The sequence below is a fragment of the Bufo gargarizans genome, chromosome 3, assembly GCF_014858855.1.
Source record: "Bufo gargarizans isolate SCDJY-AF-19 chromosome 3, ASM1485885v1, whole genome shotgun sequence".
Classification (NCBI taxonomy): domain Eukaryota; kingdom Metazoa; phylum Chordata; class Amphibia; order Anura; family Bufonidae; genus Bufo; species Bufo gargarizans.
In genome coordinates, this window is record NC_058082.1 from 40,264,607 (window position 1) to 40,290,107 (window position 25,501).

The 25,501-nt window shown below is 48.4% G+C and overlaps 1 protein-coding gene across 1 annotated transcript in view; it reads right to left on the bottom strand.

Moving 5' to 3' along the window:
- The window catches only part of UVRAG (UV radiation resistance associated), a 52,004-nt gene extending 26,733 nt beyond the window's left edge, over positions 1 to 25,271 (bottom strand). The window contains exons 1-7 of the mRNA XM_044285888.1: positions 25,028 to 25,271; positions 15,276 to 15,393; positions 14,501 to 14,535; positions 12,136 to 12,297; positions 10,777 to 10,851; positions 6,592 to 6,677; positions 1,359 to 1,464 (exon numbers count right to left, since the gene is read on the bottom strand). Of these exons, the coding sequence (XP_044141823.1) occupies positions 1,359 to 1,464; positions 6,592 to 6,677; positions 10,777 to 10,851; positions 12,136 to 12,297; positions 14,501 to 14,535; positions 15,276 to 15,393; positions 25,028 to 25,147 (702 nt within the window). The 5' untranslated portion in view covers positions 25,148 to 25,271. The remainder of the gene's footprint in view (positions 1 to 1,358; positions 1,465 to 6,591; positions 6,678 to 10,776; positions 10,852 to 12,135; positions 12,298 to 14,500; positions 14,536 to 15,275; positions 15,394 to 25,027) is intronic.
- Positions 25,272 to 25,501: the final 230 nt, after the last annotated feature.

Below are 25,501 nucleotides of genomic sequence, written 5' to 3' on the forward strand. Positions count from 1 at the left end.
CAGCTGATCAGTGGCCGTGCTTGATATTGCAGCCCATTCACCTGAATGTGACTGAGCTGCACCTAGACCTTGTGACAGATAAGTGAGACATCACTGGCTTAGAGAGTCCACAGCACTCATCGGAGCGCCACAGCCTCTACAATTGATGATCTATCCTGAGGTTAGACAATGAATATCAAAATCTCGGACAACCCCTTTAAGTTTTATTTTGTTTGAGTAAGTACCCAAATACTCGTAACAAGAGAATATGGTCGTGGCCCAAAAAGTTTTGAGACTGATACAAATTTTGGTTTTTCACAAAGTTTGCCTCTTCAGTTTTTATGGTGGCAATGTGTATTAACTCTAGATTGTTATGAAAAGTGATCAGAAGAATTGTAATTGGTTGCACAAAGTTATTTCTCACCATGAAAATGAACTTAATCACACCAGTGATCTTCTCATTAGCTTAGGAGAAAATGTTAAGAACAAGGCAGCCAATATCAGGGAAGAGGGAGGTTGAAAAACACTGTCTTCTTCTATTAACCATGGTTACCTCCAAGGAAACACGTGCAGTTATCATTGCTTTGCATCACCAGTCAAGGGAACTGGTGATTGTATGAGTGCACCTACATCAACCTTTTATCGGATTATCAAGAAGGTCAAGTAGAGAGATTCAATTTCTGTAAAGAAGGCTTCAGGATGCCCCAAAACGTCCAGCAAGTGCCAGGACTGTCTCCTAAAGAGGATTCAGCTACAGGATCGGGTCACCATCAGTGCAGCTCCAGAATGGCAGCAGACAGGTGTGAGGGTGGATGGACTGGTGTCAAGAAGGGCAGCAAAGAAGCCACTTCTGTCCAGGAAAAACATCCAGGACAGATGGGCATTCTGCAGGAATTAGGCAAGGGATTTTTCAGCAGATGGCCCCCAGTTCTAATTCCCATTGTGTTCCTGTGATCAATCCTCAAAAAGCAGATGGAAAAACAGAACCAAAGAAATTGTGATAAACTTCGAGCACTGACTAGACATTAAGAGGCCGTCATCAGTCAGGATTTGGCCCAGAAGCTGGCATCCAGCATGGCAGGGCGAACTGCAGCAGGAAAAGAAAGGTCATCACTGGAAATATTGAGACCTTACATAAACTTGAGGGATTTCTCAAGAAAAGGTGAAAATAATTTATAAATAAACAATTTTTACAATTGTCCTTCACTATTACCATAGAGACATCCAACAAAAAGATCCAAAAACACGGAAGCAGCAAACTGGGTAAAAACCTAAATTTCTGTCGGTCTCAAAACTTTTGGCCATGACTGTACAGTACCACAATGGAGGACCTTCAGCCGCCGGCCGGAGCGCCGATACAGCGGTTACACGATTCTTACCAGCTTGTTGCTCGATGAAGATAAGCGCAATTTCTCCTCGATCTCCTTACCGATTTTCTGAACAGTCACTTGGGTCTGCTTGATGGCACATTGGGCCCGGTGAAGCCTGCAAAAGATGGAGCTGCATCACTCATATGAAGACATGGCGGTTCTATACAAAGAATTACTTACAACCCGTGTGACCCCAGCCAGTCGCTGGAACCACAGCGCTCAACCCCAATGAGCATCCTAAAACCAATATGTGAACGAGACGCGGTATGGTCCCTGGTTACCAAGACGAGACGTTACGCCCTCCTGGAGGAGCAGGTAAGGTCAGCTTGGTTCAGTTTACACAGACTCCTCCTGTCCACGCGGGCACAGAGAGGCAACGAGCTGAGAGCCTTTTCACTGCCACAGTGAAAAAGCGCTTTCTCAGCCCGGGAAATCTGCCACCAGCTTCTCGTTTGATATAAGCCCGGTCCGCTAACGGGATTATATAGGGTGAGAAACCAACCCGCGGTAGCTTATAACTAGGCCAAAACACAGATGTGGGGATTCGTGACCGAGATACAAGACAGCACAAGATTAAATTATATATTTAAATCGCCTTGAGGGCACACTAGATATAACACTATACACACAGAATATATACAGTGGTCTGAAGTAACAAATACAGGTAATATGGTACAAACAGGATTACACAGAGTACAAGTCAGTTACCGGGTAGATGAATATTCCGTTAGGTTATAGATAGTCCTTTGCTGTATTCACATGGAGGGCAGTGATGTCAGCTGGTTGCAGGTCCCTCTAAACACATGGCACGATGTGACCCTCCTTCAGAGAAAAGACACGCCCACTTGCTGGCACAAGCCTTTTAAATTGTAGCCGGCCCCTCCCCTCCCTTGGGAGGGGTCCACCTCCCCTCTGCTGGGCTGGCAGCAAAGGACCCACAAAACCCTTTAGGGTTCATAGCGCCAGGCAAGAAGGTCACAGAGAGATAGTTCTGGGACCAACGGATCTGCCTGGGTTCCGGCTACCAGTAGAGTCCAAGCATGGTACAGTTATTAGGTTTCTGTGGGAGATGCAGTGCCTTGCCAAATTTTTCACCCCCCTTGACTTTTATTTTTCTTATTTTGGTGCCCCACAACCTGGAATTAACATGGATTGTTTGAGGATTTGCATCATTTAAATTTATAGAACATGCCCACAACTTTGAAGATTTTTTTTTTTTTTTTTTTTTTTATTGTGAAGCAAACAATAGGACAAAATAACAGAAAAAGTCAATGTGCAGAACTATTCACGCCCTAAAGTCAATACTTTGTAGAGCCAGCTTTTGCAGCAATTATAGCTCCAAGTCACTTTGGATAAGTCTCTATGAGCTTGCCACATCTTACCACTGGGATTTTTGGCCATTCCTCCTTGCAGAACTGCTCCAGCGCCTTCAGGTCGGATGTTTGCGCTTGTGAACAGCCATCTTTAAGTCTGACCACAGATTTTCTGTTGGATTGAGATCTGGGCTGGGACTCGGCCATTCCACCACATTTACATGTTTCCTCTTAAACCACTCAAGTGTTGCTTTAGCCGTGTGTTTGGGGTCATTGTCCTGCTGGAAGGTGAGCCTCCGTCCTAGCCTCAGATCACACAGAGTGCGGCAGGTTCTGCTCATAATTATCCCCGTATTTAGCACCATCCATCTTTTCCTCCACTCTGACCAGTTTCCCAGTCCCCCCCAGTATGATGCTGCCACCACCACCATGTCTCACTGTGGGGATGGTGTTCTTTGGGTGATGTGATGTGTTGGGTTTGCCCCAGACATAGCGTTTTCTTTGATGTCCGAAAAGAGCCCCTTCCTCCATACATTTTGGGAGTCTCCCACATGCCTTTTCACTCACAAGGTGCCTTTTTGTCTTTAGCCGAGAGTAACGGCTTTCTGTCATAAAGCCCAACTCTATGGAGCGTACGGCTTATTGTCATCCTATGTACAGATACTCCAGTCTCTGCTGTGGAACTCTGCACATCCTCCAGGGTTACCTTAGGTCTCTGCGCTGCCTCTCTGATTAATGCCCTCCTTACCCGGTCCATGAGGTTTGGTGGGCAGCCATCTCTTGGCAGGTTTGCTGTTGTGCCATGTTCTTTCCATTTGGTTATGATAGATTTGATGGTGCTCCTGGGGATCATCAAAGATTTGGATTTTTTGTTTTTTAACCTAACCCTGACTTGTACTTCTCAACAACATTGTCCCTTACTTGTTTGGAGAGTTCCTCGGTCTTCATGGCAGTGTTTGGTTAGTGAGGCCTCTTGCTTAGGTGTTGCAGCCTTCGGGGCCTTTCAAAAAAGGTGTGTATATGTAATGACAGATCATGTGACACTTAGATTGCACACAGGTGGACATCATTTCACTCATTATGTGACTTCTGAAGGTAATTGGTTGCACCAGAGCTTTATATGGGCTTCCTAACCAAGGGGGTGAATACATACGCACATGCCAATTTTCTGTTTTCTATTTCTAAACAATAGTTTTATTTATATATTTTTCTCATTTCACTAACTTAGACTATTGTGTTCTGATCCGTCACATACAATTCAGATTAACAAAAGATTGAATTTAAGGCTGTAATGTAATAATACGAAAAAAGTGAAGGGGGGTGAATACTTTTGCAAGGCACTGTATGTATATCTCCCTTCCCTGGCATCCCACCACCAAACTAAGACCATGGCCACAAATATGTATCCGGTTTGCACCTGTGATGGCCGGGTGATTCATAATTCCTTATAAATCGCCGATTCCATGCTGTCTGCTAGATTTTATTGAACTGGGGAATGGCTTAGACCCCCTGCAGGGAGGCGTTTCTGCAGGATCCATGCTGTCTGAATGGGGTGTGAAATTGTAAACAAAGGTGGCCTGCAAGAAGTTTCCTGCCATATGGTTGGGGCTTTAAAGCAGGGCCCTCCTGTGGAGTTCACTACCTCTGCTATCTGACAGCTGATTGCTGGTGTGAGAACTTATTTTGCACGTACACTGCCCATGGTGAATTAAATGAAAATCATGGCTGCCAATGATAATCCATATTCCTGACACAACCTTTTAAAGGGGCTTCCTCATGAACACAGGGTTCCGCTGTTTGTCAGCCCGATAGACTTTGAATAAAGAAGCAGCATGAATCATGTGTGCACCGCTCATGCTTTACACTGCAGTTTTACTCCATTAAGGGACATCATCTTTGCTGCACTGTCTATTAGAGCCTGTGGCAGTCTGAAGTCTTCTGCATATGTCATTAGATGCTCTGGATGCTTTAATGGCCCTCCCCCATGCTCTACACTGCAGCTCTGATTGGCTGCTGTGTATAAACACATTAGGAAATGGTCTCCATTACATTATAGAGGTTGTCCATGACTAGAAAAAGCTCCTTTAATCCAAAAACACAGGTTGTGTGTGGTATTGCAGCACTAGTGTGAGGTCTTAGGATGAGATTTCTGTGTAATCCGCGGTACTCTTTAGTAACACCAATTAGCGCATTAAGTGCCCCCTATTTATTTCCCAGGAAGCGATAAGGTCACAGCCGCATTCCTAGACGTGTGGCTGAGCGCTCTGGAGAGGCAGGGATTTTTTCTGTCATAGGCATCAAGTGCTGGTCTAAGTGTAATATGCATCAGCCGGAGTGACGGTCTGGAGGGGGCGCTCTTGAGAAAACAGTAGAGGATTAGACTTCAGTGTAAATGTTTGCTCAGGAGAGGTCAGCTCACCGCCTGAAGGACATCTCCGGGCGGCCGAGGCGCTGACAGCGTGGAGGGGACGCCGGCTATATTAATGTATACAAGCAGCATGTTTGGCTCTGGATAGACTGGGGTGTGGAGTCGATGGGATCCCCTGGTCTTCCACACAAGGAAGTACAGGAATGCAGATTCCCGGGTTTTGATCCCCACAAGAGATACAGTAGTGGTGAAGCAGTAGTAGCGTGGTCAGTAACAAAGGGTTGTCACCATGAGAGCAGTCAGGATGCGACAGGACGAAGGACAAGATGGATAGGTGTCTGATTTTCGGACGTCCGACCCCTGCCAAATCGCTAGAACAGGGGCCCATGTTGCCCCATTTGAATGAAACTGCAGAAACGCATGTGTGCTGCCAATCAATTCAACTCTATTGGACAAGCCATAGAGTAGAAGGGATCGGGAGCGCGTTTGCCTGTCTGTCGCGCCATTCAAATGGGAGGACACATGTTCTAGCGATCAGCATGGGCCCCAGTGATCGGACCCCCGCCAATGAAACACTTAACCCTTATCCTGCGGAAAGGTTCTTGTAATGTGACACCTTTAAGGTGGTGGTGGTTGTAATCTCACCAACCAGACCATGCCATGCAGCCGGAGGAGGAGAGCAGCGGCCCGAGGCAGAAGACTGGAGCTGGGTCACAGCAGGGAGGGAAAAAAAAGAAAAGAAAAAAAATGTTCAGTTGCCTAGTGGCTAGATGTGGCCACGGCAGGGACCGGAGCTGCTAACAGCAAGGTGGTGATGGAACCAGGCAACATGAGAAACAGGGGATGCTGATAAGCCGTTTCCTGAAGTCTAGCACTGTGAATCGAACTGGGAACCACAGCTCCATTCAAAGTGTAGTGGTCATTTGGGGTAACTGCAGATCGGCTCCCATTCACTTCAATAAAAGCTGAGGTGCAGTAACTCAAAGTGGCCACTACACTTTGAGCGGCGCTGTACTTCCTGATCCATTCACAATGCTAGTTCCAGAGCCGCAGACTGCAGGGAACAGCTGATGGGTGGGGGGCGTCGGACTCTCACCGTGTGGATATTAAATGACCTGAGGCAAGGAAAACCCCTTTAAAACTAGACAGATTCGATATTTAGGGTTCCAGAAAAGCTGTGTGACAGAAAACTGAAGCTCTGACAAACTGACAGAAGACTTATGCCTCATTCACACGGCCGTTATTTTAATTCACAACCGAGCCGCAGTTTTTGCGGCTCGGATGCGGACCCATTCACTTCAATGGGGCCGCAAAAGATGCGGACAGCACTCCTATGAGCTCTGCGGCCTTCTCAGTGCTTACCAAGCACAGCGCTGTATATTGTATAGTGGTTGCGCTTGGTATCGCACTCAACCCCATTCACTTCAATAGGGATGAGTTGTGATAGCAAGCCCATCCACTATACAAAGAGAAGACCCCTTTACGGTACACGACAGGCTTTAGACAGCAGAATATAAAATAATATGACCACCTTCACAAACACAGCAGTCGGGTCACCTACCTCAGCAGAGAGAAGACTCCATAGGAGTTGCGCACCGCATTCTGCTCCACCTGCAGGTGGCTGTTCCTGCGTGACTCGGTATTACCCTGAAACACAGAGGACTTGTAAATCCAGAGCAGACGCCGGACTATCAGGCAATATTCACATGCTGCAGGTTTGTAGCCGCCGCATCTATGCCACACAGCCGCTCAGGAACCTGATTGCTCAGGCAGCCAGCTTAAAGGGAATGTGTCATCAGAAAATTATCTTTTGTTTAAAAATCACATTTTTATGTTAAACATATTCTTTTAGGATTTTTGGCGAGTTTTTCTTTTTTCCCCCCCATATATATAATTCTGCAATCTTCACACTAGCCACCAGGCCTAATAAAAGGTCCGGATTTCCTGTGTTTACAGGTAACTTCTCAGTAGCCGTTCCCCTTCTCAGACAGGATTACAATGACAACTAACACTTCTGTATAGATAACGCGGATCCTTTATTCACAATAGTTGATATCACAGCTGATCTGCTCCCTCCTGACCGCTGCACAGGTCACAGAGCATCCCTACCATAGAAGTCAATTGGGTCCGCTCCATTGTGTCTGCGGCCCGTGTAGCTGCTCTCAAGAGACTGAAAGTCTTATTATAATTTAGTCCTTGTGACCAGTGCTAAAATTGCATGTTAATTAACAATTTATTTTACATAGTGACATTAAAGATTAAAAAAAAAAAAAAAAAAAAAAAAAAACACCATGTTTAACATTAAAAACATGATTTATACAATAGGTCATTTTCTGATGACGCATTTCCTTTAAACCAGCAGCACTGACAGCATTCATCGTGCGGAATGAACAACACGTTAAAGGTTTTTTCCCATCTGGAACAAAAATATAAACAACACTTTCGGTTTTGCTCCCATTTTGCATGAGCTGAACTAAAAGATCTGAAACATTTTCTACGTACACAAAAGACCCATTACTCTCAAATATTGTTCACAAATCTGTCTTAATCTGTGTTAGTGAGCACTTCTCCTTTGCCGAGATAATCCATCCCACCTCACAGGTGTGGCACATCAAGGTGCTGATTAGACATGAATATTGCACAGGTGTGCCTTAGACTGCCCACAATAAAAGGCCACTCTGAAATGTGCACAGTTTTGCCTTACTGGGAGGGGTGTCAGAAAACCAGTCAGTATCTGGTGTGGCCACCATTTGCCTCACGCAGTGCAACACATCTCCGTCACATACAGTTGATCAGGTTGTTGATTGTGTCCTGTGGGATGTTGGTCCACTCCTCTTCCTCTGTGCGAAGTTGCAGAATATTGGCAGGAACTGGAACACGCTGTCGTATACGCCGATCCAGAGCATCCCACACATGCTCTATGGGTGACCTGTCCGGTGAGTATGCTGGCCATGCAAGAACTGGGATGTTTGCCTGCAGATGAGCTTCCCTGAGACGGTTTCTGACAGTTTGTGCAGAAATTTTTTGGTTATGCAAAGTGATTGTTGCTGCAGCTGTCCGGGTCAGACAATCATGGAGGTGAACATGCTGGATGTGGAGGTCCTGGGCTGGTGTGGTTACACGTGGTCTCCGGTTGTGCGGCCGGTTGGATGTACTGCCAAATTCTCTGAAACGCCTTTGGAGAGGGCTTATGGTAGAGAAATGAACATTCATTGCACGGGCAACAGCTCTGGTAGACATTTCTGCAGTCAGCATGCCAACTGCACGCTCCCTCAAACGATGCGACATCTGTGGCATTGTGCTGTGTGATCAAACTGCACATTTCAGAGTGGCCTTTTATTGTGGGCAGTCTAAGGCAAACCTGTGCAATATTCATGCTGTCTAATCAGCACCTTGATATGCCACACCTGTGAGGTGGGATGGATTATCTCGGCAAAGGAGAAGTGCTCACTAACAGAGACTTAGACAGATTTGTGAACACAGATTTATTTATTTTTTTACAAGATTCATCTGACAGGGTAGATCATGTGCTATTTCTATAGAGCAGGTTGTTACGGAAGCAATTATATCAAATATGTCTACTTTGTTTCAGTTTTACATAATAAAGCAATTTTGAAAAAGAAATTATGTTTTTTGTGTGTCCATTTTCTGAACGCCATATGTTTTTTATTTTTCTGCCGATAGTCTTGTGCAGGGGCTAGTTTTTTGCAGAAAGAGTTGATGTTTGTATTGGTACCATTTTTGGGTACATAGGATTTTTTGATCATTCATTATTACACTTTATGGGGCAAGGTGACCAAAAAAATTGGCTGTTTTGGAACAGTTTTTATTTATTTATACAGCGTTTATCTGAGGGGTTAGGTCATGTGACCGTTTTATAGAGCACATGGTTACGGACGTGGCAATACCTAATATGTATACTTTTTCTTATTTATTTAAGTTTTACACAACAGCATTTCTGAAACAAAAAAAAAATAAATGTTTTAGTGTCTCCATAGTCTGAGAGCCATAGCTTTTTTTTTTTTTTGGGGGTGATTGTCTAAAATAGGGTATCATTTTTTACGGGATGAGGCGACTGTTTGATTGGTACTATTTTGGGGGTCTTAAGCCTTTTTGATCGCTTGGTGTTGCACTTTTTGTGATGTAAGGTGACAAAAATGGCTTTTTTTTTTTACAGTTTTTAAATTATTTTTTTATGGTGTTTATCGGATGGGGTCTATCACGTGATATATTTATAGAGACTGTCGTTACGGACGCGGTGATACCTAATGTGTATTTTTTTATTTTTATATTTTTTTTAGGAAAAAGGCAATTTATTTTTTTAATTTTACATTTTTACTTTTATTATTTTCACTTTTTTTTTTAATCATCAAGTCAAGTCCCTCTTGGATCTTGAAGATCCAGTGGGGCTGATGGCTGTACTAAACTTGCATTGCAAAGTATAATACAATCAGATGCGCCATCGCAGCGCGGCAGCCCCGGTGGTGGAGAGAGGGAGCCCCCTCCCTCTATTAACCCCATGGATGCCCCTGCATCTATGGGGTTACAGCAGAGTGTTAGCATAGAGCTGACACTCTCTGCTGATAGCGGCGGCTCAAAAATGGAGCCGCCGCCATCACACACAGCAGGGGGACCGAACCGCATCGGGGGCAGCGCTGGAACGGGAGGGGGGGGGGGGGGGGTGTCACGGTCAACATGGGGGCAGGAGGAATGTATGGGGCAGGGAGGGGGCGGACCACATCAGGGCACTGGGCAGGCTTGAATGTGGAGATGAGCTTCAGGGGCAGGTGGACACAAGGGGGGGGGGGGGGCCCCCAAGAGGACACAGATCAGAGCCTGAAACCGGCATTTTTTCACTGCCGCGATCCGATTGCCGGCAAGGGGCCACTCTGATTGGTCCCTTGCCGGCATTACTGGACTGTATGCTGTCCGTGACAGCAGCAGGACAGGGGCAGAAGCTTTAATCCAAGCGCTTTGCAGCGCTTTAATTAAAGAGCTGCCATGACGTCTATACACGTGGTAGCTGCACGGGGTATGTGCAGCTATCACGTATATATACGTATATCTCTCTATCTGCAATTCTTGGCTAAAAATACTCTGCAAAAATAGTAAGAGGAGTATTTTTACTCTGCTGGAAAAAAATGTAGTGTGATCTCTGGCTCCACAGATATATAATGGATGTAATGCCCCCAAAATTTCTCCACAGTCCAGAGAGCTCTAGCTATATGCTTCTATGAATTTTTAAGTAAGAACGAATGAATGGAAGGTGTCTGGGCTGCTTCCCTGGGAGATCGCTATGCCATCACTAAGAGGAAGAGAGCAGGGGAGCTACCGAGCATGTGGGTCCACCACTGACTGCAGGAGGAGGTGGACCTGAAGGATAAAACAGCAGGGGGCGCTACCACAGAGGAAAATGTACATACAATATCAGCATGGAATTTTTAGTGCATGTGCACTGAAATAATGCTTCATTTGAAGTGTCCCATTCACAGCCTAGGAATACTTTTCATGCTACAACCCCCTTAAGGACCAGGATCACCTGCAGACCTTAAGCAGTTCAGTGCTTGAAGTTCTAGGTCCATCATCCGCAGGCTCTCTGCTCCAGAGTCCTCATGACAACACTTCTTTGCTCTGGATCTATTTTACAATCCACATTAGTGTCCACACACACATACCTCATTATATGGAGGCTGTGGAGGGTTGTCTGGATACGCAGTGAGCGAGGTGCGTCCTGAGAGGTACTTACCTTACTTTCGAAAGAGGCGCCATAATAGCCGTCGTTGAGACCGAAAATGACTTCATTCGGGTTACAGGCATGTATCTGTGGAGACAGTGAGAAGAGGTTCTGGGGGTCAGTGAAGAAGCCGACGCAAGAGGACCGTAATGGAGAAGATTTACAGAGCAACCAATCACATTACAGCAATCGCTTTTAAGTCAGGTTAGAAAATAAAAGCAGCGTTGTGTGAATGGCTATGGTAAGGAGGACGTGGGTCACGTGACCTATGTGCTGCAAACAAGAGGGGAAGATGATGAGAGTTGTTTGGGTATGTGCGCTTCTCTCTCCATTACAGTATGCTCAAATACAGACTGTTTAATCAATCAGCCCGTTTTATGGGTTTAGTTACGGTATTGCCAATGCAGCAAAACTGAACCGTTACCATCATTCTCTGGGTCAGTATGATTACAGCAATACCACATTTATACAGTTTTTCTTGCGTTTTAACCCCTTCAGCCACCGTGGCGTATCTGTACGTCACGGTGGCTGAGACAATGTATGAAGAGGGCTGCCGCTCTGGGCGCGCTCCATACGCGGGAGGTGCTGGCTGTATAATATAATGACCGGCGATTGCTTCCAATATCGATTGTAGCATCTGTGAGGTTAGGCAGAGGGATGCAGCCTTCCGATCGGAGTCCTTGCAGTGAAATTGCAGGGCTCCAATCAGTTACCATGACATTCTGGCCGCTGGAAAGCTGCGCACGAGGCACGGCTTAGCAGGTATAGCAGCAGAATCCCATTCACCATAATAGATTTCTCTGTGCCCGGTATTTAAGGGGTTAGTTACTGGGTACAACACCGTGATATCTGAGCACAGAGATGTATTATAACACCTCATCAGACATAATTCACCTACATCATAGCATAGACCAGCGTTTCCCAACCAGTGTGCCTCCAGCTGTTGCAAAACTACAACTCCCAGCATGCCTGGACAGCCTTTGGCTGTGCGGGCATGCTGGGAGTTGTAGTTTTGCAACAGATGGAGGCACACTGGTTGGGAAACACTGGCATAGACAACTATAGCGAAGGAGGGCCTGTAATGTATGTACACTGAGACTCCACCAGCAGAATAGTGAGTGCAGCTCTGGAGTATAATACAGGATGTAACTCAGGATCAGTACAGGATATGTAATGTATGTACACAGTGACTGCACCCGCAGAATAGTGAGTGCAGCTCTGGAGTATAATACAGGATGTAACTCAGGATCAGTACAGTATGTACATACATGTACTGCAATCATCCATCCTAACCGTTCCACGTGATAAAACTATGCCTTATAATAAACCATACAGTGAAGACACGAGTCACAGACTCTTACGGTTTCTTACCTGAGGGCCCAAATACTTGAGTCCATCCAGATTTACTTCCCATTCGATTAACAGACGATAATCATCATCCTTGCCCCCCCATATCCTGACGACGAAGCAGGACACAGACGTATCCAGCCGGTCAGGCATCAATCCAAAGTCCAGGCTTCTCCATGTTGGATTCTGCAGAGGAAGATAAGGAAGCTACTTATAACATTGTCATAGGCACCAAATCTCAGACCATACACCTGAAGACTCCACAGGCGGCAGTAGTTCACCCATATCCTACGCGTTTCGGTCTCCCGAGTCCTTGTTCACAGTATAATACTTAAAGGGGTCCCCCGGGCTTTTAATATTGATGACCTATCCTCAGGATAGGTCATCAATATCAGATCGGCAGAGGTGTCGGTGCCACATGTCTACATGCCGTCTTCCTTCTCGCCGCTGCTTTGCCATAGACACAGCAGCAGCAGGAAGAGAGACGGGAAATGGCACATGGACACTGCGTGCGCCTTTCCTTCTTACAGCTGATCGGCGGGGGTGCCAGGTGTCGGACCCCCGCCAATCTGATAGGTCATCAATATTAAAAGCCCGGACAAGCCCTTTAATACATGTACATAGGAAAAAGGCATCACACCCATGCACCAGACCCCTACTTTTTTGTGGTACATACAGAAAAAAAAAAACAAAAAAAAAAAAAAAAAATATCTGGATCTGTCATTACAGAAAAGGAACGCAAGGCATCAAATAAAGTGGATGCTGTAGTGTGGCTGAAGCACAAGCAGGGTGAACTGGGGCAAAATGGATGTTATATACTTCCCCCAGTAGTTACAGCAGCCTCCAAATACACCCTTCCCCCAGCAGTCACCACTGCCCCTATATATACTTCCCCACCTCCAGTACTCAAAGCAACCCTACACACACCTTTCCCACCAAGCAGTCACATCAGCCCACTCCCCCAACCTGTACAGTAGTGACGGCAGGACCCTCCATAGTCACAGCAGACACCCTCTATGCCCTCCGGTCTTGTGTTCTCACTTCACATATGGAGACCATTACCAGCCCCTGACATTGGTCAGCACTTGGCACCACATGGAAGCCCCTGGCCAACGAATACATTCCTATTGAAGGACCTGGGGAGCTACCAGCAGTAACAGAGAGACACGAGGCGTCCTGGCTTTTATTAATCATTCCTGCATTCCTTACTGGGCGGCAAAATAGAGGTAAATGAGAAGCAGCCCTCCGCCGAATCTGAGCGGAGTCACACGAGGCCGGGCAATCTGCACACATCTCCCCACGTCGTGGACACAAACTGCATTCATTTCACAGCTCTCTAAGGTATATGGGGTGGGGTGTATATAGGGTCTATATGGAATGTGGTGTATATGGGGTGGGGTGTATATAGGGTGTATATGGGGTGGGGTGTATATAGGGTGTATATGGGGTGTGGTGTATATGGGGTGTGCACTCCAGAAACAAACACTATTCACATCAGAGGGGGAAGGGTGATGTCCTGGCAAATCCCTTTAAATAATCCATAGATCTGACATACAAATCTGCCCTCTGAATGATGTCATAAAAACACATACATGAGAAGGTAATAAACAAAAATAAAAAAATTATAATAATTCATGCACACCCCATAGCCCACACCTTCCCACAGCTCCATAGACATAATTATAAAAAGTGGTGGAAAAAAAAATGAAATTTGGTATTTATTATTTGTTCGCTGTTGTGATTTATTTCCTCATTTTTTATGTATTCAGCTTGGGTTTTTATCAGTCACTAAATTTGGCTGTAGATTCTAGATTCGCACAGTATTTTCTGAGCTAGCCGTACAATCTTGTATTGAGCAGCTTACCTACTGACCGCGATAGATCTGCACTAGCGCCTCACCATCCCGTTAACAGTCACTTTGATTTTTAATTGTTGTGTATTGTCAATCATGTGAATAGATACTATGAATTGATAAACTAATGAGATGTTTTTTTGATACACATACGGTGTTGATATATTTCTTTACATGTAGACTCAATATTTTTGAAGGTTGTATAGCTGATTGATATACTCGTCGTTTAATGTTTAACTCCTTTTGGGAAAATGTTTTGGGTTCTATGTAAAAACAAAACCATAAAACGATGGCAAAATTTGAATTTTTTCCTGCTTCCCACTACATCATATGTAATATTAAATGGCGCCATTAGAAAGCACAACTGGTCCTGCAAAAAAAAACAAAAAAAAACGGATGCCTCAGGGAAGGGTTAATGCCTAAACACGGACATGAGCTGCTGTATACAGGTGGGGATCAGTAACTTAATATGGCGGTGTCATTTAGGATCGCTAGACGACGCAGGTAGAGTACGGTTCACACGCCGGCGCTGCTTACCAGGGAGTCCTTCACCACCTCACTCCTGTAGAATTCTGCAAGGAGCAAAAAGAAAGAAGTGATCAGAGGAGGAACTCGTCACATAGGATATAATATCCTGCAGATCAGCGAGGGGCACAGAGGGGCGAGCTGTCCTCCGAAATACACCTGAGTGTGCAGGAGGAGGCTAACCCCTGACCTAGGATCGCACGCCCCCATCGCTGATCCAGCTCTGCACTGTGCTCAGTCACCATCTCTGCTTGCCTTCAGTGAAGAGTTACATCATTGTGTAGTCTAGAGAAGCGCCAGACGGGATGATAAACCTGGTGCATAGCTGGACGCTTTGGTCTAACTCCATACCGCCAACTGGTCGGCTTAGGGTGGGTTTACATCACATTTTATTCCTCCAATTGACGTACACATTAGAAGAAAAAAAAAAAAAGGATACTAAAACACAGCCCACCACGTTCTTGTATCCTGCAGAGTCCGGTTAAAAAAAAAAAAAAAAAACTATGTAGACCTTTCTTTTACAATGAGGCTCTATGGTGACCGGATGCTGCTGTACGACATCAGTCTGAGGCGTCCATTTAACGTATATGTTTTTTGTGTAAATAAAAAGGATGGGAAAAACGTGATGTGAACCCAGAACCTCTGAACTTTGTGCAAACTTTTTTTAGTGTAAACTGTTGCATTTTAGACCATCACTGGATTATCGTTTTTGGAGCCTTCCTAGGTCTAAAACGTGACCCATTCGGTGCATTTTCGGAGACTTACGGACTTACGTTCACTAACCCACCTTTGTAAACTTTCTCCCCCCCGAGCAGGTGAAGTGTGAAGTAGGTGTCCAGCAGGCGGTATCCGTTCTTACTGACGATGTTCCGCGCTGCGATGCTGCGCAGGTGGCGAAGGCGCCGCTAAAAGACGATTAAAACAAAAAGGCAGTGAGTAGATGGCAAGAGAACAAAACGTCATGTGACAGGACAGGGACGAGAACCCCCCTGGCAGTGGTCACCGACCTACAAACCTCAGCATGACGGTCACAGGTAGGTATGCAGTCACCGATGTGGAGGAGAATGTGGACCCTGACAACTTCCCTATAACAAAGCAAATCAAAACCACAGGCCAGGGAGTGTTGTCGTGGGGGCACAGGAGCAGATGGTGACTGACAGCCACGGGTCACCCTGCTTCCCACAGACGAGGATTCAACTAAAGTAATACCACTGCTTCATGGTTCTCCCTGTACAAGTGTCAGTTATCACTTTACAACTAGCATTCTATTCATGAATGGAGGAAAAAAACAAACAAGCCTGTTCAGGACAGCGAGCAGACAAATGGCACATATCCCATCATGCCCCAGGTGATCAACCACAAAAATCCTTTCCCTCATTAAAGGGGTTTTCTGGTCTTACAAAGTATCGATGGAACCCTGGGAGTCTAACGTCTGGGATGCCCACTGCTCATGAGAATGAGGGGGCCACAGCGCCAATTTAGTGCTGTATCCCACTTGTAAAGTGGAGGCCTGACCACCCGCCACACAAGGAACTGCAGCCAATGAGCAGGGGAACCTTAAAGGGGTATTTTCTGGTTTAAAGGGCATCTGTCATATGTGCCCGCATTGCTATGAGAAATGATAATTTATTATATGCAAATGAGACTCTAGGGGCAACAGGGGCGTTACCATTACACCTACAGGCTCTGCTCTCTCTCTGCAACTGCTGCATCCTCTGCACTTTAACAGGGCCAGGCAGAGAAATCATCATCACACCTGATCCTGCCAATCAAAGCACAGGGGCAGCAGAAAGAGCAGAGTCTCCAGGTGTAACAGCAAGGTCCCCGTTGCTCCTAGAGGCTAATTTGCATATATAAAAAAATCTCAGCAACGCGGCCACATATGAACATGGGACAAACACAGATGCCTTCAGCTGCCAAGTGCACATGTAACAGGTCAGCCAGTGTCATGGATACAAAACTGCTGACAGATGCCCTTTAAGCAAGTTATCCCCTACTCCCCATTATGTAACTATTACGCGCGGCAGCATCACCTGATCTCCAGGCCGAAATCAGCGAGTGACTAATCTGTGCGGCTCCTGCAGTGTCCCTACAACAGAGCAGCGATTCTGCTTCATCCCCTCACAATGTGAGCTGTGGTGACATAGGCTGAACATGTACAGGATACAGGGCCCCGGGGCCCGTCACATGTACGGATCATGTGCCATCAGTATCGCCCACATTCCCAGAGGCTTCTCTGAATCAATGAGTGTAATAATCGGCAACATGTGACTCGGGGAACGTTCCTACCGTGTGATGTCTGTTACAGAGATTACAGGAGCACAATCCACAGGGAACAACGGCCAAGACAAGTCATCTCAGCTCTACACCCCCTGTAGTCAGTGGTACAGTCCGGTCTCTACATTGTAGCGGCTCTACACCCCCTGTAGTCAGTGGTACAGTCCGGTCTCTACATTGTAGCGGCTCTACACCCCCTGTAGTCAGTGGTACAGTCCGGTCTCTACATTGTAGCGGCTCTACACCCCCTGTAGTCAGTGGTACAGTCCGGTCTCTACATTGTAGCGGCTCTACACCCCCTGTAGTCAGTGGAACAGTCCAGTCTCTACATTGTAGGAGCTCTACACCCCCTGTAGTCAGTGGTACAGTCCAGTCTCTACATTGTAGCGGCTCTACACCCCCTGTAGTCAGTGGAACAGTCCGGTCTCTACATTGTAGCGGCTCTACACCCCCTGTAGTCAGTGGTACAGTCCGGTCTCTACATTGTAGCGGCTCTACACCCCCTGTAGTCAGTGGTACAGTCTGATAAGCCAAACTCCTTCCATGTTGCATTCAGAATGCATGGGGATAAAACTGATCAGTTCTTTTCCGGTATAGAGCCCCTATTTATATATATGTATATGTCCCAATTCTCCTCCAATAACAGGGGATAAATTAGGGTTGTAAGTTTTCAACAGGCCAGATCCGCTGTTCAAGGGAAAGGAGTCTGCCAGAGAACACGTGTAACCTCTGCTGAGATAAGTGTGCGTTTGTATCCGGGGGGTGGGGCGTCAAATGTCGGCTAAACTTAAAGGGGTTTTCCGGGAATTTAATATTGATGACCTATCCTCAGCAAGCGCCGCCTTCTCTTCATCGTTTACCTGCTGCCCGTCGACATTGCAGCGGTGAGCAGTGTAATACAAGAAGCCTCCCATTCACTTCTATGGGACGGCTCTGTAGTATTGATGGGTATAGGAATGAGCCCTCCTATAGAAGTGACGGCTTCTTGTAGTTACACCTACTCACGTTGAGGTGTGAATGGCGAGCAAGTAAACAATGAAGAGAAGGCTGCGCTCGCATGGAGCGATCGGCGGGGGTCCTGGGCAGGGGTGCACCAGCAATGAGGCCAGGTGAGGCGACCGCCTTAGGCAGCACCAAGAAGCGGGAAGAGGGGGAGCCTTAGGCTAGGGGCACAACTGGTGCCGGGTGTTGGACACCCGCCAATCTAATATCGATCATGGAAAACCCTTTTAAAGCTGGGTGACATGGACTTGTCACGTAACTTGTGCGCCACTTTTTCCCTTTTTATGAATTACAACCACAGTGTCGCTGAGTCAACCATCTCCTGTTCGTCAGTGGTGTCCCCCGACTCAAATAAATCTCCCAAGGTTGTGACCATAACTGGGCTGCCTGTGAACTGCGTCAGTACCCTGGAAAATGTCGACATTGGGAGCCGTTAATCAAAGGGCAGCTTTTTATGCCGCTCTTCGACAAATTAGGTGCTTCCTCCAGTAGTCCGTGCGCCTGGAGTGAAAACCGCTACAGCTTCTGATGGGAGTAGTTGTCATGCCTCTTTCATGCCTGTTAGTAAATTTGGCAGGGGCTATGCTTCGGGACCGGCCCCACCACTCCCTAATAATTTTTGTTTAAAAAGTCAGTAAAGGGATCTTGTGACTTATGCCAAAAACTGGCACGAGTTGTTAATAAATGACCCCCATGGTGTTTAACCCTTGGGATACAAGTACCACAGTCTGGGAACAATTTATGAAGGACAGGGAATAAGCCCCACTCCAAACCCCATTTCCTTGCTTTGACGGTCCATGGCGGCTCAAACAGCCGTGACCAGAAGGACGCGGGGGCTTCTCGCCTTCATTATTATAGGTCATGTTAATGTCTCGGCTATCTGTATCCCCCGGGTCCCAGTTCAGCAGTCGGCTGATCCCCATCCTGAAGTGGCAGATAACAGGGAGCAACAGATAGTATGTTATTACATAGCAAATGCAGAAAGCCAGGCATGCAGGTCCAGTGACCTTTATATCCGGCCTTCAGACAACCGGGGAATGTGCATGCTCAGCACAGGACTGCGTCGCCCGTCAAATGTCCCCCGTTAGTGTTTTCTGATGGCAGAACTTTCCTGACAACTCAGCAAACATAAGTGTGATCAAACACAGGGACCTTCTAGAAGGAGGTCTACCCGAGGACGGGGGAAGCAGCACATGGAAGGGAAGGGGGGCAGAAATTTTCAATTAAAGGGGGTTTCCCCAAAACCAGTTTAAGTTTTTTTTCCCCAAAAGTGGGAAAGAGGATTAAAATAATAAAAAGATGCAGAACTGATCTGGTAAAAATCCCCAAAAGCACCACAATGCTTTCTTTACACGGCTGCAGCAATGGCACCAGGACGACAGGTGACTGCTGCAGCCAATCAATGGCCTCGGCAGTGCACCCCACAGCTCAGAAGAGGAATATTCCGAAACTCACCTGCAACCTCCTAAAACATTTTGTGCTACGAATGCACATAATTTTAAGATCTCTGCTTGCCGTTACTAAATGGAAATATTCTAGCTTATAATGAACAGCAGAAAACGTCCTGATCACACAGCAGCAGTTTGTTACAATGTGACAGTATAGGTAAGAACAGGCAGACTGGGATTCCAGAAAGGAAATACATTTTTGTTACCGTTCACCTCGTAGAGGTTTGTCTAGACTAATACATTGTAAATCTTTTAGCAGTGTGTAGAAAAGCTGTGAAGACGGTATTTAGAACATCATTTCACACATATAGAATTATCCTTCATTAACAGTTAAGTCCTTGTACACACACACTTTACATTATCCTGTATTATACTCCAGAGCTGCACTCACTATTCTGCTGGTGCACTCACTGTTATCCTGCACTGTGGAGCACACCCCGGTGTCCGGTATGCAGCAGTTCATTATTCCTGGCACTTACTATTGGCTGAGCTCAGCTTTTCAGAGCACAGACAATGCCCTAATGACGCAGAACCTGAAAATGTTAGGAAATACCAGCGCTGGAGGAATGATATGAAAGTCAACAAGTGCACAGGGAATAACCTGGGAAGACATTCGTGGCCAAAAGTCCAGAGACTGACAGACTCCTCCCGAACCCCGCCTTCCCGGGGACCCAGACTCCTCCCGAACCCCCCCCCCCCCTCCCCGGGGACCCAGACTCCTCCCGAACCCCCCCCCTTCCCCGGGGACCCAGACTCCTCCCGAACCCCCCCCCCCTTCCCCGGGGACCCAGACTCCTCCCGAACCCCCCCCCCCCCTTCCCCTGGGACCCAGACTCCTCCCGAACCCCCCCCCCCTTCCCCTGGGACCCAGACTCCTCTCGAACCCCCCCCCCTTCCCCGGGGACCCAGACTCCTCCCGAACCCCCCCCCCCCCTTCCCCGGGGACCCAGACTCCTCCCGAACCCCCCCCCCCTTCCCCAGGGACCCAGACTCCTCCCGAACCCCCCCCCCCTTCCCCGGGGACCCAGACTCCTCCCGAACCCCCCCCCCCCTTCCCCTGGGACCCAGACTCCTCTCGAACCCCCCCCCCTTCCCCGGGGACCCAGACTCCTCCCGAACCCCCCCCCCCTTCCCCGGGGACCCAGACTCCTCCCGAACCCCCCCCCTTCCCCGGGGACCCAGACTCCTCTCGAACCCCCCCCCCCCTTCCCCGGGGACCCAGACTCCTCCCGAACCCCCCCCCCCCCTTCCCCGGGGACCCAGACTCCTCCCGAACCCCCCCCCCCCCTTCCCCGGGGACCCAGACTCCTCCCGAACCCCCCCCCCTTCCCCGGGGACCCAGACTCCTCCCGAACCCCCCCCCTTCCCCGGGGACCCAGACTCCTCCTGAACCCCCCCCCCTTCCACGGGGACCCAGACTCCTTCCGAACCCCCCCCTTCCACGGGGACCCAGACTCCTTCCGAACCCCCCCCTTCCACGGGGACCCAGACTCCTCCTGAACCCCCCCCCCCCTTCCACGGGGACCCAGACTCCTCCCGAACCCCCCCCCCTTCCCCGGGGACCCAGACTGCTCCCGAACCCCCCCCTTCCCCGGGGACCCAGACTGCTCCCGAACCCCCCCCCCCCCTTCCCCGGGGACCCAGACTCCTCCCGCACCTGAGGGGTTAATTGCCGCGGACCCAGCGCCCTTTAAGAGGTCGGGTGCCGGCAACGTGTTTCTGCCGCATATATTTGTAATGTATTAAACGTTAGTTATCATTGGTGGCGCACTGTGCCCTCCCCTCCTCTTCGTTCCCATCGGTGGCAGTGGCAGCAGCAGCACAGGGGGAGGGAGAGACTGCTTCCTTCTCCCCGTGCTGCCGAGGGAACATGGCCACCCTGACAGCAGCTCGACCCATGTTCTCCGATACTGGGCTGTGCAGTAGGGCAGCCCAGTATCGATATCGGGACAAAAGTATCGATTGGGTATCGAAAGTTCGATACCTGAAACAACCCTAGTTCATAGGAATGATTATCTGGAGGCGCTGATAAACGCTCATTCATTGAGTAATAGATGGTTGATGCGTTCACATAAATCGCCGTATGCAGGCAGGAGATCGTGCCGGCGGATAATGATTGTGTATGGGGACAGATGATGGCATTAGTGATCACTGCTCCCCATACTGTGGAGGAGATCGATGCATGTAATAGCAGCCCTCACCTCCACTGACAGGCAGGCGATTGCCAGGAAGGAAAGCTTCCTTCTCGACAATTGCGATCTATATTGTCCCGTGTAAAGGGACCTTAAAGGGAAGCTGTCACCTTGAATACGGTGTCTGAGCTGCAGGCAGCAGGTTATATAGCAGGAGGAGCTGAGCAGACTGATATACAGTTTATGGGAAAAGATTCAGTAAAACTTGTTTTTCATTGATATAAATTCCTGCTCATTCCAGGAGGCGGTCCCATCAGTGATTGACAGCTCTCTCTGAATACACAGCCCTAAGGGAAGGCTGTCAATCACCGATAGCTCCGCCTCCTGGACGTCACAGCCCAGAATGAGCAGGAACTTATTACTGAAATACCAGTTTTACTGAATCCTTTCCTATAAGCTCTCCATCCGGCTGCTCAGCTCCTCCTGCGCTATAACCCGCTGCCTGCAGATCCCTTCACATTCTCATGGCGACAGGTTCCCTTTAAGTGACTCTCTAAAGAAAACACTGACATCTGGGGGGGGGGGGGGGGGGGTCAATCCTATAGAGATCCTGTGGTCAGTCCTCAAAAAGCAGGTGGAAAAACAAAACCACAGAAATGGTGAAATTCCGAGCACTGATCAGACAAGAATGGTCATCGGTCAGGATTTGGCCCAGAAGCTGACATCCGGCAGAAGGAAAAGGGGTCGTCGCTGGATATAATGAGACTTTACATAAACGTCATAGATTTAGCAGTAAAAGTTAATAAACTTATAAATTGCTTATAATTGTCCTTCAGTTACCATAGAAACATCCCACAAAAAGATTCAAAAACACAAACCCCAACCTGCGGGAAAACCCAAACTTTTGGCCAGGACTGGACGCACTAGTAACATTAGCGGTGGATTACTAGGCGGCAATAAAAAAAATAAAAAAAACTCATTTGGAAGGGAGGAGAAGCTGCAAGAAGAAAGCGTCGCCTAGAAATCTACTTCAGGGGTAGGCAACCTCCGGCACTCCAGCTGGTGTAAAACTACAACTCCCAGCATGCGTATTTGCCCTGCTCTAAGAACTCTCATAGAAATTAATGGGATTTGTAGTTTCCCAACAGCTGGAGTGCCGAAGGTTGCCGACCCCTCACTTCCAGGGCCCGTGCTGCTTCCTGCTTCTACTACTACCCTCATCATTGTTCTGGACACAGACATGCAGTCGGCACACAACTCTCAGCATCATCTCTACAAACTAACCAATACAAAAGCGAAATAAAACCAGAAGGAGAAAACGCCGGTCACATAAACAGCAGGAGGTTACATAAGTGCCAACCACAGACAGTGAAGGGGTCTTCTGCTCCAGCCACATCCAGAGCTGCATCCACAGTTCTGGCTGTAAATCCCTCACAATGCATCCTCAGCTCTATAGAAATGCTAAGCCAGCAGAAAGCTGCAAGGTTTTAAATGCAGCTCTAGATGTGAATGGCGTCCAAGTGAAAAGCAAAACAAAGAGGTGATTTTTACAAGAAAATTCCCCCGATCTGACATCCCCGGATTATTGGACTGCTATAGAAAACGCACCCGTAGGGAAGACAAGGTCGCCTCAACGTATCAGGCGTGGACTGTCCTCACAGCAGCAGCACACACCCCTGCACTGATACATTGTAACAAACAGCAGGGAAGACAGGGACAGGATAGGATTCTCAGCCTATGAACTAGAGTTTCTGCATTCAATGACAGCAAGCAGAGACCTTGAAAATGAAAAATAATTATGCGCATTAGAAAGTCACTAGTGTACAAACCAGCGGGGGACCTCTTTAATGTGACAGAGACATTTACCCGAACAGAGATAAAACCCCCCCCCCTCCCCTCCAGAGGAGTACTGGCAGCGCCGCACCGGGGGCTCATCCATTATTCATCTGCTACCTTGTAATGTTAGTATCTCGGCTGATAGGAACAAGGAGGAGAGTGGTCAGCAGCACCACAACAAGACCCCCCACACGCCGGCGGCTGCACCGCAACAAGGTGCCCACGTGCTAGAATCACCACAACAGGCCCCCACACGCCAGCAGCTGCACCGTGATGTCACAGGCCGTGCCAGGCACATAGCAGCGCCACGCGGGCAATGCATACAGCAAGGGACTGGCATCATGTGCTGGATACAGACGACTCTCAGACATCACCAGAGGGAAGCACAGATAAGGACGCCCCCTTAAAGGAACAGGGAGAACAGGGGCCCCCAGACCACGGCCGGTGCCCAAGATGGTGGTCGTACACTAGCTTCTCTCCATTGTTGCTTTCATTATGTAACAGACAGTTTATTTCAGTTCCTGACCATTTTCAAGATCTCTGCTTGCTGGAAGTGAATGAGAAAATTCTGTTAATCTGGATATGTTAAAAAGCAAAAACTGCCATAGTCGGTACTTACACATCAGGTCTGGAGTTTGTCACAATGTATCAGTGAAGACCAATCAGGCCGGGGAAGAGAGGGACTGTCTGCACCGATACATTGTAACTATTCTTCAGCCGTGTGCGGAAAATAACGAGGCCAGTCTTTGAAATCCATACATTCAGGCCTCATGCACACGACCGCATTTTGTTTCCGTGTCCGATCATTTTTTTTTGCGGATAGGATGCGGACCCATTCATTTCAATGGGTCTGCAAAAAACACGGACAGCACACCGTCTGCTCTCCGCATCAGTATGTCCGTTCCGTTGCTCCACAAAAAAAAAAAAATGGTGCATGTCCTATTTTTTTTCTAGTTTGCGGACAAGGATAGGCATTATTACAATGGATCCGCAACAAAAAAAAAAAAAACGGATGACATACGAACCACAAAACACATACGGTCGTGTGCATGCATGTAGCCTCATGCACACGGCCGTATTTCAGACCGCACAATACTGAACCCGCCACGTGCAGTCTGCATTTTTGTTACTCCTTCAATTTGCGGAACACACATGGATCCAGAAACATCCGGATGGGAGCACAGGGTGGAAAAACATGGCCGTGTGCATGAGGCCTTACGACAACAACCCTGCGTCTGCTGGACGTGGAAACTGCATGGCGTAAACGGATGCTTCACTTACAGCAAGCAGAGATCTTGAAAGCGGGGAGAAATTTAAACAGAAAATGTATTAAAAAGTTGCAAATTGACAGGAGGGGCATCGCCCACAACTGCCCCCCTGACAGGAGGGGCATCGCCCACAACTGCCCCCCTGACAGGAGGGGCATCGCCCACAACTGCCCCCCTGACAGGAGGGGCATCGCCCACAACTGCCCCCCTGACAGGAGGGGCATCGCCCACAACTGCCCCCCTGACAGGAGGGGCATCGCCCACAACTGCCCCCTGACAGGAGGGGCATCGCCCACAACTGCCCCCTGACAGGAGGGGCATCGCCCACAACTGCCCCCTGACAGGAGGGGCATCTCCCACAACTGCCCAATGACAGGAGGGCATCACCCACAGTGTCCGGTGACAGGAGGGCATCGCCCACAACTGCCCCCTGACAAGAGGGGCATCGCCCACAATGCCCAATGACAGGAGGGCATCACCCACAGTGTCCGGTGACAGGAGGGCATCACCCACAGTGTCCGGTGACAGGAGGGCATCACCCACAGTGTCCGGTGACGGGGATAATGACGGACTCACCTGCTGGGTGTGCAGCTCTACATGCAGAGACCGCGGCCCGGCCACCATTCCCACCCCAGGAGGGATGGACACCGGCATGCCCTCCCTGACGCTGCCCCTCACCGGCCCGGGCAGGCTCATGACGGCGGCGCTCCGCTCCTCCGCTCACTGACTGACTGGATGACGCCGCTTCCTTCCGGGTCTCGGGCGCGCCACCATCCTGGGCTCTGCACATGCGCTCTCCCGACCCTCGGCACGGCCACGCGCCCCGACACAAACACTGCGCATCGCCCCGCCCCTAAAAACGACAAGGCGCCTTTGATTGGCTAAGGCGGATTGCTATAGAAAAAAAGGTTTCATTGGTTATGCCTACCGCCAATCAGCATTGGAGGGCGTGTCCATGATGGAGCCGAGTCCCGCTGCTCGTATGAGTGGATGTTTCTGTTCCTCGGAGCGAGGTGCGGCTTATAACGGCTTTACCGGCTCTGTCACATG